General features: G+C 31.7%; 2 protein-coding genes across 3 annotated transcripts in view; one reads left to right on the plus strand and one right to left on the minus strand.

Moving 5' to 3' along the window:
- Positions 1–269: 269 nt before the first annotated feature.
- On the plus strand, positions 270–4,543 carry LOC143077955 (uncharacterized). The gene is made up of 6 exons (XM_076253006.1): positions 270–342; positions 497–579; positions 2,319–2,447; positions 2,890–2,943; positions 3,510–3,639; positions 4,214–4,543. The coding sequence occupies exons 2-6, from the start codon at positions 502–504 to the stop codon at positions 4,336–4,338; spliced, it is 516 nt and encodes a 171-aa protein (XP_076109121.1). The 5' UTR covers positions 270–342; positions 497–501; the 3' UTR covers positions 4,339–4,543.
- A 5,955-nt stretch (positions 4,544–10,498) lies between these two features.
- LOC143078714 (uncharacterized) overlaps positions 10,499–12,323 on the minus strand; it is a 45,784-nt gene continuing 43,959 nt past the window's right edge. For both annotated transcript variants that reach the window (XM_076253637.1, XM_076253639.1), the window contains exons 23-24: positions 11,984–12,152; positions 10,499–11,429 (exon numbers count right to left, since the gene is read on the minus strand). In XM_076253637.1, the coding sequence (XP_076109752.1) occupies positions 11,391–11,429; positions 11,984–12,152 (208 nt within the window). In that variant the 3' untranslated portion in view covers positions 10,499–11,390. The remainder of the gene's footprint in view (positions 11,430–11,983; positions 12,153–12,323) is intronic.

Raw genomic sequence — 12,323 nt, forward strand, 5'->3', positions numbered from 1 at the left:
TTATAATTGATTTTTTAATACATATTTTTCAAAACGACAAAGCAGTCCAACGGGTATTATTGTTATTTTTATTTAAAGCTAAGCACTCATCATTAAAATGTCTGTTAGTTACAAGAGTTTATTTTCATCATTGATATTTTGGTACAATCGTGTGATTTATTAATCTATATCACACGACAAAAGACGGAAAACCCAACAAAAAATAAATAAATAAATTTGATTGGTTAAAAGAGTAATAAGGAAGATTGATTTTTGACTATAAAAGTTGAAAAAAAGCAGAACCAAATATACAAGGTTTTTGATTGAAAATTCTGTTCTTCTAGAGCTGTGGACAAAATTTAGGTAAGTCAAAGTATGTTGATGGCAAAAGGATCTGTACTTTTACATCATTGTCATTTTGTTCAGTACGAGTTTCGTGACGCGATATGTTTCTCATTCAATTGTGTTTATATCAAATTAACAAACAAATATAATAAACTTTTCATTGTTATTCCAGATAAAATGCTGCTGAAAAATACATTGGTTCTTGTCACTATCATTTTTGGCAATCACTTTTGTCTAGCTGCTTCCAAAACAAAGGTAACTTATATATATTTTTGCAAGGTTTTTTTTATTGATCAAAGCTGCAAAACTTCAAGTGGAAAATATAACATCGATGGTCATTTAAATAGCATGTATATTTGTTATGGGAATACACGCGTTGATAACGCACTAGCAGATGCAGGTCTTTTTTTATTTGAACCTGACAGAGATAAAGCCCCCATAAACTGGGTGTTTTGAATATGTATCAGAAAATTAAAAACATGTTATTTATATCTAAGTGAGAATCTAATTTCTTCATATAACCTTTATTTTTACCTTTTAATTTAAAACATATATTATTCCTGATTTGAAACAGAAATAATCTTAGACACTGCACAAGAAGTTTATTTGAAATATGCATATATAGATATAAGATGTGGTAGGAGTGCCAATGAGACAACTCTCCATCCAAGTCAAAATTTGTAAAAGTAAACCATTATAGGCCAAATAAAGGCAACAGTAGTATACCGCTGTTCAAAACTCATAAATCCATGGACAAAAAACAAAATCGGGGTAACAAACCAAAACCGAGCGAAACGCATTAAATATAAGAGGAGAACAACGACACAACATCGAAACGCAACACACACAGAAACAGACCAATCATCAGACAAAACACCACGAGAATAACAAATGTAACATGAAAACCAAATACATGAATTTGGGATAGACAAGTACCGTGCCACGTCTTATCTCAATATCTCAAAAATAAGAGAAAACACAAACGACTCAACGTTAAAATGCAACACAAAGAGAAACGAACAATATATAACAATGACCATCTTCCTGACTTGGTACAGGACACTTTTAAAGGGGAATAAAAGTGGTGGGTTGAACCTGGTTTTAAGGCATGCCAAACCTCGCACTTTAATGGCAAAGTTAAATATAACATTGAAATGACAACATAATATTACAGGACTACAATACAAATAAATAGGAGAACATATTAGACACAGAAAAACATGATTAATAGATAACAAAAAGCATCAGGTTTAAAATTCAATACGCCAAAAACGCGCCTTGCCCACACAAGACTCACCAGTGACGCCCAGATATAAAAGATCGAAAGTGAAAAAAGCACAAAGCTGTACAGCACTGAAGATCAAAAGTTGAAAAGGTTTCGCAAAATACGGCATTGTTTTTATGCCCGGGATAAGAACATTCTTATTATATAGAACAATTCATGCTATTGCAAACAGTAAATTTTATCAAATGAATATGAAAGAGATATACACAAAGAAACTAAAGTATTAACTAATTACAGAAAACTAAACCTGAATACATAACGCCTATATATAAAAGATCGAACGTGAAAAAGGTACAAAGTTGTACAGCACTGAAGATTAAAAGTTGAAAAGGTTTTGACAAATACGGCATTGTTTTTATGCACGGGATAAGAACATCCTTATTATATAGAATACTTAATGCTATTGCAAACAGTGAATGTTGTTACGGTCTTCAACACGGAGCCTTGGCTTACACCGAACAGTAAGCTATAAAGGGCCCCCTAAAGACTAGTGTAATTTGTAAAACCATTCAAACGGGAAAACCAACGGTCTAATATATACAAAAAAACGCGAGAAACGAAAAACATTATGAACCACATCAACAAAAGTAAACTACTAAACATCAGATTCCTGACTTAGGCTAGGAGCAAACAATCGAAGCGGGTTTGTACGTTTTAATAGGTACCAATGCACTTAGATGTTATACCTTACGACTAATGTGCATTTCAGCATCGAATGGTTACAGATAAGGATGGAACCAAGTATGATGTTACAGAAATCATAGATGGAGATAAAGATGTATCAATCATAAAGAAAGATGGAGAAATCATTGAACAGCAAATCATGCATCAGAATGAGGTAAATATGAATAAAGCCACTAGCTAAATATACCATCGTGTAAATATACACAATTTTTTAACTTGATACTTTTTTTCGAGATACATTCTGCAAAATACTCATATTCTCCCCAAAAAACTCTACAGATTCTATCTATCACTGCTAATATTCTACAACATTGTATTTTTTAAAACCAGACAATGCATAATTCATAGCGTGACAAAAGTTGCTGTTTACATTATGCTTCCAGCAACGATATGCAAATATGAATAACAAATCTTGTCTTTTGTTTTTAAATTTCGAACACTTATAAATAGAGACAACAGTATAGTATACCGCTGTTCGAATTTCATAAATCGACAAAGAAAAAAAAAAAAAAACAAATCCGGGTTACAATCTAAAACTGAGGGAAACACATCAAAAATAAGAGGAGATATCATAAATTATTATTCTAATTTTCTAGGGATACATAGTCTTTATGCAGAATGACACATGCAGTGTGGAGTTTCATGATGCGGTATGTGAATTCATTTATTTTTTAATCAACCATGCTTGATATTTAACAACTAAATATGAATGTAACAAACGACAGCAGTTCAGTCCAGTGTTACATATCATTTGATTAAAAAGCAAACGAATGATTGAAATAATTATATAAGTTATGCAAAATGATTTTTTTTATACAAAAGCTTTTCATGAAAAGTAAAAGTGCGTTTTGGTATCGTATTATGGAAATATGTAGTTAAATTCCAGCAGTTAAACAAGAATTGACTTCATATGATCATAATGCCAGAGACATGTAATACAATTGTATTATATGTCTCTGATAATGCTTACAAAACCGAAAATCGATTTTGTAAAAAAAAGAGCCAAATTTAAGATAATGACGGTAATAGAAAAACAATAAACTTTATAGAAATTATACCAAAACATTTTAATAAATAAGAAAAATATACATAAATATATTTACTAACCTTATGCTCTTTGGTATTTATATGTTTTGTGTTGAGTAAATACAAAGAATTTTCTGTAACGTATCATTTAAATCGATGCATGTTATGTAAACCAAATTACTCCTATTAGGCTGATACTGGAGATTGTTACAGAGGAATTGTCCCAAACGATGATGAAATCACAGCGGAAATCAGAGAAGAGTGTGGAGATCTTCAAATAGTTTTCGTGAGATTAGCTGAATGTCCAGACCATTCCAAAGGTATGGTAGTACGACATTTATCTACTTGTTGTCAGTTCATAATGTATTCGGTTAACTTTAATGATTATATTTTCAAACAAGAAATAAATTGTTTTCTTTAAAATAAAGTTTTCATTCTGTACAAATAACTCATTTAAGTATATAGAGGCAAATATGGTATATTTAACAACATTGATGGTATCATTTTTTTACTGAACATCTTAATGCGAATTTCGACAATCGAATTATCTTTTGTGCATGACTCCCGCGGCCTAAATATTTCAACATTTAATTTCTAAGAAAAAAGTTGATGTGTCAAAAAGTAAAGCCAAAGATTCAGATTCATGCATGATATTTAGTTTAGAATAATTCCTCATATTTCTGGAAAACAACATCAGTATTTTAAGACAGGGACTAAAAGATAAATTGGTAAGTACCGATTTTACTGTATTTGCCGATGATTGGCGATGTATGTCTCATCAGTGATACTCGAGGCTAAATTATTTGACCCCCCCCCCCCCCAAACTTATACAAATGTCAAAGAGCTGAACTGATAAATATTTCTTTTTGATACTTCTTATTTCTTATTTTCCAGTACACACAGATCATGAACATGGAGGTATTCAGAAGAGATGGCCTTGTAGGAAACACTGGTATTGGAAGCTTTCTTGTGGCTGGTTAGGATGTTGGTTTACGTGGGCATTTTACTGGAGATGTTAAAGATGTTTAAACAAACAATCGTTTTATAGCACAAATGTAAATGATATTTCTATTAATTACGTAATTGCAGCATATTAACCATGCATAAACTAAAATTAAAGATTTAAAATGAATACTAGTAATAGAATGATTAATTATTAGTAATTTTGATAACAAACTTGTTTTATATGAGAATAAATATGTCTGAATAAAAATGGTTATACAACCAAGTGTAGAATATTTATCTGTTATTCAAAAATTAATGCGGGAAATGATATGTAGCTTTCTATTGTCTACCTCATAAAAATGAAAAACATAAATACTTATATGGTCTGTATTTCCATCAGTGATGAGGCAAAAGGGAGAGAAGATACAAAAGTGGAATATAATAAACTGTTGACACAGAGATATGTCTTGCCTGTCGGCTTAAAATTCAGAAAAAGAAAATATAATGGACAGCAACATTGCTAATTAGTTCAAAGTAACTGGACCAACTAGTAGACATGGCATACAACCGGTTGATAAACGATTTGTAATAATAATTAATTCAACTACACTTACAGTTATCTTGATGATAATTTTTCGTTTAACAATCAAAACCTTTCCCAAATATGCTGCCGAAATTTACCCAAAGGAACCCTAATTGTCAATTTCATGATGTGAGTTAAGATATGAGGCAGACTGAAATGTTTTTAGTGTATCCTTTTTAAAAGTTCGATAGGATAGATGTGTTCAATATAGTCACCAAATTTTGAATTTTTAAGTGAGAGCACATCATCTATACAGTGGAAAGAAATAAATTACATTACTTACGTCTTTTCTTTCTTCCCAAGAAGTTCCTGTATAAAGTAAGCCTCATATAAATAAATTAAAAAAAAAACAAGTCGACAAGAAGAGTAGCACAGTTGGTTCTCATGGTAATAGCGATTGTTTCTTGAAAAACACATCATCAACACAAATATGTTGTTAATCAAGAAACCAAACATCTTGGTAATATCAGTTTCATAGCATATTTTGTTGGAATGAGAGTGTTTTTATACACAGTACGATTTATCCCTCACTAAGACGAGATTTTGCGTAGGCCATTTTGTTATGAAACAAAGCAGGACCAACTCTTTAAGTTTGTCTTCTAGATTAGATGGCGAATGCGTGTGTAAATTGTAGAAAAGTCAAATGCTTAATACTATTGAAAGATGAAGGAATCTTAATTAAATTGCATGTACTCTGAAAGAACTTTGGATTTTTTAGTATCCACTTCTGATTCACGCCACCTCTAGAAACGTTATTACCGGTGACCTCAACATTATCAATAACACTTCCCTGCGAAATGGGTTATCCAAAGGGCTGAAATATCGTGAGTCTAAATCAAGAATTAAGAAACTGAATGGGTCTATCATTACCCATGCTACGTCAATCTTTAAAGACCCAAAATTTGCAAAACACTTGTCCTACTTCCATGACAAATATGTTGTTGTCCCCGCAAGGCCAAAACAACATCGTTTTTTTTTTGGTGTAAATCACATTAAACTGCTTGATGAATGAATTGGGTATTGACAATTCACTTGGAAACTTAACAGATACCCTGATGACACTTACTAAAGATGAAATCCTTGATAATCATCGGTCTGTTCTATGTTCATTTGGAATTTCTACCAAATATGAAGAACTGGATCTCTCATCACTGTATTGGATACCTAAACTACATAAGAGCCATTACAAACAACGGTTTACTGCTGGGTTTTCCAAGTGCACCACGAAACCTCTTTCTAAATAATTAACATTAACAAGTTATTGTGAAACTGCCTATTCTAGAGGTGGCGTGTATCAGATGTGGATACTAAAAAATGTAAAAGATCTTTTAGAGTACATCTGAGACTATTATAACATGTTGTCTCAGGAGTACATACAATCTAAAACCCTTTCATCTTGCAATAGTTTTAAAACATATGACTGTTCTACACTTTACACAAGTATTCCCCATTCCAAACTTAAAGTCAAATTGAAAGAGTAGGTATTGCTTTGTTACATAAAAAAAAATGGCCAAAATACAAGTATCTTGTCTAAGGGGGCGATAAACCCTACTTTGTAAAAAATCACTTAATTCAAACAAAAAATTCTCTGAAACTGAAATTATCCAGATGCTTGATTTCTTGATTGACAACATATTTGTTACGTTTGGAGGACGTGTTTTTCAACAAAAAACGGCATTCCCATGGGACTAATTTCATATAAGAACTTTTCGGAAGAAAGAAAAGAAGTAAGCAATATCCTTTAACTTTACTTTCCGCTTTAAAGATGATGTTCTCTCACTCAAGAATTAACCAGATGCTCCGCAGGGCGCAGCTTTATACGACCGCAGAGTTCGAACCCTGAACATTTGGGCAAGTATGGACACAACATTCAAGCTTGATACAGCTCTGAATTTGGATTGTGATTAAATAGTTGACACAACATAGGTTTCTGACACAGAATGAATGTGATCTAAGAACTTAAACTTAAAAACTTAATTTTTTTTTTTTAAATTGGACATTTACCTATTATGGTCCAATATCCAAAATCTAAATACTGTAAATTTAAAAACTAATGCGAGGTTTTTATTCTTGCGAAAAATGCGACTGAGTTGTAAACACAATAATTTAAACTCGCATTTTGAAATATTTTGTATAAATTTAACAGGATTTTTCTCAAAATCGTAAAAATTAAAATCGCATTTAAGTCTAAAATGACAAAATCACAATAATAAATGCACGCAATGATTTCTGAATTTACAGTACATGGTTAGATTCAGCATATCAAAGAACCCCAAGAATTCAATTTTTGATGAAATCAAATAAAGTTCAATTTTGGACCCTTTAGACCTCAATGTGGACCAATTTGATAACCGGGCCCAAATATCAAAAATCTAAATACATGGTTAGATTCATCATATATCAAAGAACCCCATATATTCAATTCTTGTTGAAATCAAACAAAGTTTAATTTTGGACCCAGATTTGGACCAACTTGAAAACTGGGCCCATAATCAAAAATCTAAATACATGTTTAGATTCAGCATATCAAAGAACCCCAAGGATTCAATTTTTGTTGATATCAAACAAAGTTTAATTTTGGACCACGAATTGGACCAACTTGAAAACTAGCCTCATAAGCAAAAATCTTAATACATATTTAGATTCAGCATATCAAAGAACCCCAAGGATTCAATTTGTTGAAATCAAACAAAGTTTAATTTTGGACCCAGATTTGGACAAACTTGAAAACAGGGCCCATAATAAAAAATCTAAATACATGTTTAGATTCAGCATATCAAAGAACCCAAAGAATTCAATTTTTGTTGAAATCAAACAAAGTTTAATTTTGGACCCCTATTTGGACCAACTTGAAAACTTGGCCCATAATCAAAAATCTAAGTACATGTTTAGATTCAGCATATCAAAGAACCCCAAGAACTTATTTAAAAAAAAATCAAACTAAGTTTAATTTTGAAACCTTTGGACCTTAATGTAGACCAATTTGAAAACAGGACCAAAAATTAAGAATCTACATACACATTTAGATTCGGCATATCAAAGAACCCCAATTATTCAATTTTTGATGAAATCAAACAAAGTTTAATTTTGGACCCTTTGGGCCCCTTATTCCTAAACTGTTGGGACCAAAACTCCCAAAATCAATCCCAACCTTCTTTTATGGTCATAAACCTTGTGTTTAAATTTCATAGATTTCTATTTACTTATACTAAAGTTATGGTGCGAAAACCAAGAAAAATGCTTATTTGGGCCCCTTTTTGGGCCCTAATTCCTAAACTCTTGGGACCAAAACTCCCAAAATCAATCCCAACGTTCCTTTTGTGTTCATAATCCTTTTGTTTAAATTTCATAGATTTCTATTTACTTATACTAAAGTTATTGTGCGAAAACCAAGAAAAATGCTTATTTGGGCCCTTTTTTGGCCCCTAATTCCTAAACTGTTGGGACCAAAACTCCCAAAATCAATCCCAACCTTCCTTTTGTGGTCATAAACCTTGTGTTTAAATTTCATAGATTTCCTTAAACTAAAGTTATAGTGCGAAAACCAATGTGTCTTCGGACGACAACGACGAAGACGTCATACCAATACACGACTGCAAAATTTTTTTGCAGTTGTACAATAAATTTGGTGACAATGTTGAATGCATCTATCCCATCGAACTAGAGATAAAGGATACAACATATACAGTTAAGTCTGTCTCATATCTTGACTTACATCTAGATAGACAGTGAGGGTCGGTTGAAAACAAAACTTTACGATAAAAGAGATGATTTCAGTTTCCTAATTGCGAACTTTCCATTTCAATGTAGCAACATTCCAGCAGCGCCTGCATATGGAGTATATATCTCCCAATTGATACAATATTCCCGGCCTTGTATTTCCTATCATGATTTCCTTGATAAAAGGAAGTTATTAAACCAAGAGTTAGTTCCCAATGGTGAAGCTGAAATCATCCTTTTGTACATTTTACAAACGCTGTCCCCAGTTGTTGATAGTTACGGAATATCCTTGTCACTGATGATATCAGATATGCTCTTATATTGTAACTATTATCTTGTGACCTTTCCTCAAATGTGACCTACAGAATAAGACTATTTACTGGGTTTGTAATATTGATATTTTTATCAATAAATAACACGAGTAACACGACAGGTGCTACATGTGATATTTTATATTCTAATGCAATTATGTTGTAACAATTGTTCTGATTGGATGACAGCAAGCGTAAAATTTTCTATCTCCTTGCCTGTAACTAAGGAAGCCGACATTTTGAATTTCGCAATGTATTGACATGTTATTTCTACAATAATAAACACAAAACTCACTTGTTGCGCCTAAAAATCTTCCTTTTATCAAATTTATTACATTCTGAAGCGGCACAGAAGCCAGAAAACGCACGGTGTTTATGTTTGACGCCGGAAGCATACCTATGACGTCACCTAGTGTCGCCAGGTAAACTAAATTTGCGACAGTAAAACTACCGATGGACGTCCTTAAAGCTTCAAATACAATACAGTTATCTCTTAGTGTCTTTCTATTTTGTGATGTTATACTCTTGTTTGTTTCAGAAAAGAGCAATTGTTTGCACCTGTCCTAAGTCACGAATCTGATGTTCAGTGGTATTCGTCTGTTTATGTGTTTCTTGTTTTTATATAGATTAGATTGTTGGTTTTCCCGTTTGAATGATTTTACACTTGTAATTTTTGGGGCCCTTAATAGCTTGCTGTTCTGTGTGAGCCATGGTTCCGTGTTGTACATTGACATATAATGGTTTACTTTTATTAATTATTACTTGGAGGAAGAGTTGTCTTATTGGCACATCTTCCTATATCTATTGATAGATCATTGTGTAGAATGCATATGTTGAAATTAAAATTACAGTCTTCTTTATTATGTAAACTATGCAAAATATTCAAAGTCAATGAACCACGACTAGATTGTGCAGCGCCAAATAAACTTAAAGAAATAGAGAAATACACACGCTAATACAACTTCATCAATATCGTTCAGTTACCATTAGTGGATCTCCTTAAACTTACCTTATCACAAACTTGAACTATGCATACGTTTTAAAGTCAATAGATCATGATTGAGAGGGTGGGGCCCATTTATCTACATTAAAATGAAATGTGACAATGACAATACAACTGCATACCAAATATCACTGACCTTCCAATTGTGGTTCCCTTAAACTGATCTAGTCACAAACTTAAACATTAAAACTAAGCAAACATTTTAAAGGCAATAGACCATGACTGAGTGAACAAGGCCAAAAAATTCCATGAAAAGGAGATGTGCCAATGTAAATACCAGTTATCATTGACCTTTCACTAGTGAATCTCTTTAAACTGACCCAATCCAAAACTAAATGCATTGTTGAAGCAGCCTACATCAGCATGTCTGTCTTGCTTTTTCTGCTTCATTATGGTGAGAAAAAAACTGATTCATCCCACCACTTTTCCATGTACCAATCTTCTGTCAGGAACCTTGTCTGATATCGTTTCTTGTACATTGTACAATCTTGTTGGAACAAGTTTGATATTAAATTAGTTTTCCAATAAACAGAAGATAAAATATATATCTTTGTACAAGCATTTCTAGAAAAACCATACTGTCCACTTTTTTCTTTTATTAATTGTAATAAAATCAATGAAGGTGGTGATTTATTTCATTTTTATTCACATTTAATATATAAAATAAATAACAAATGATAAAAGCATTAATTTAAGACAATAACAATTTACAGCTAATTGATTCATGAGCTTCATCGTATAATTTTTGTAAAACTTACAAAAATACATACAACATCTTCCTATATCTAGTTTTTCAAACTGTCTAAAAACTTTTAAAATCAAGAAGGGAATGCATTATTTTAATAGGAACAATTAAAACTATATAGTATGTTCAGATTGTAAACTATGGCAACTTGTTTTAAACCCTTTAGTATTCTTTTAGTTAATTGGTCTATACATAAACCTGACAAAAATGTTCATACATTGTATATAATTTCTCTGCATGACTAAGGCTCATTTTAATGAAAAGAATTATGTTTCTCTTTCTTGTAGGGAAATAATTTCTGCTATTTTTGCCCCTTGTACCAATGTACAATTTCTGTAACTTAGGAACCAGTCCCAAGTATTTGAATAATGAAATAAAGCCTTTTCGTGCAAGCATTTTGTCCATTTGTACAAATCAGAACATTAAACAGTTACTGTACATACAATTTTTTTTACATTTATCATATGTTTCATTAATACCCATTACGTGATAACAATAACAACTTTGAAATCACAGTTAAGCTGTGGCAATAAAGGTTATTCACAACAATTACTACTTCATTCTTCATGCTTAAAGACAAACACAGCAGCCCAGGCTTTTAAAATGGTTTTGGGCCTGTAAAAATCATCCCTAAAGGCCACCAGAATCTATCTAAACTTTTCCTAAATCTTGAGCTCCAGTGGGTTGAAAAGTTTATCACGAAAAATAGCCCTCAAGACAAGCTGATAAGAGGTATTATTTGAAGAAGCTATAATAGTTCTGCTTTACTCCTGCCTGTTCAAAGGTTCAATTTCTCTAATAAACTGCAAATAGAAAAAAATAATTATTAAGATACTTATAAAACAGGCATCATTCTATAAAATGGCCAAATACATGAAACTCATACCTAAAGAGAGGTGATAAATGAATGCCATTACGTACAATGTAAATGGATTACTTAGACATGATTTTTATTAAGTTTGAATTGTTTTGCTGAAAAATGTTTGAAAGTCACATGATTGACATTATAAACTGAACTGATGAAAAATCTATGACAAAAGCACATGTGTGCATATTCTAACAGGAAAATTAACCAAATTATTCTGTTAAAGGGAATATGAAAAATTGACAAATGAAAGTGTCATAGTTCAAAATTTCAATCAAGTTTTAAGGTGGGTAATTATGTATTCAATCCAATTAAAAAAGCTTGAAATAACAATGGTATGATGTACAATCAACTACGGGATACTGTTTTTCTTTAAGTTTTTTATTACACTATCACTCTATCTTCTTGTCAAGAATAAAGGCGATCTGCAATGCCAAAAATAAAGGTGTACAATATTAGGATGATATAGATTGTACTGTATTGTGAACATACCTGTTCTAATCGTTTACGGTATTTTGCGTCAGTCTCGTTTGCCTTTTTCTCTGGTACTTTCTTTTCCTCTCTTTCAATAAGCCTCTTTATGGCATCCACAGACATCATAGCAACTGGATCAACATTTCTTTTGTTAATCAAGCTGACTAAATATTCTTTGTAATGAATTCTTAAATTGAAATAAAAAATAAAAAATTTCATAACATTCTAAAATTCAAAATCAAAAAGGATATTATTAAATCTGAGAAATATGACCTGGTTTTATCATTGACTAAAGAAAGATCTAAACTTGAAAATAAATGCATTTATACTTAAACCATTTGTTTGCATGACATGGGTT

The sequence above is a fragment of the Mytilus galloprovincialis genome, chromosome 6 (assembly GCF_965363235.1).
Source record: "Mytilus galloprovincialis chromosome 6, xbMytGall1.hap1.1, whole genome shotgun sequence".
In the NCBI taxonomy this organism is placed as follows: Eukaryota; Metazoa; Mollusca; class Bivalvia; order Mytilida; family Mytilidae; genus Mytilus; species Mytilus galloprovincialis.

Excerpts from the sequence above, each read along its gene's own strand:
- LOC143077955 (XM_076253006.1), top strand. The coding sequence starts at position 502 with ATGCTGCTGAAAAATACATTGGTTCTTGTCACTATCATTTTTGGCAAT. Across the intron at positions 580-2,318 it reads TAGCTGCTTCCAAAACAAAG|CATCGAATGGTTACAGATAA; the intron begins GTAACTTATATA and ends TGTGCATTTCAG. Across the intron at positions 3,640-4,213 it reads ATGTCCAGACCATTCCAAAG|TACACACAGATCATGAACAT; the intron begins GTATGGTAGTAC and ends CTTATTTTCCAG.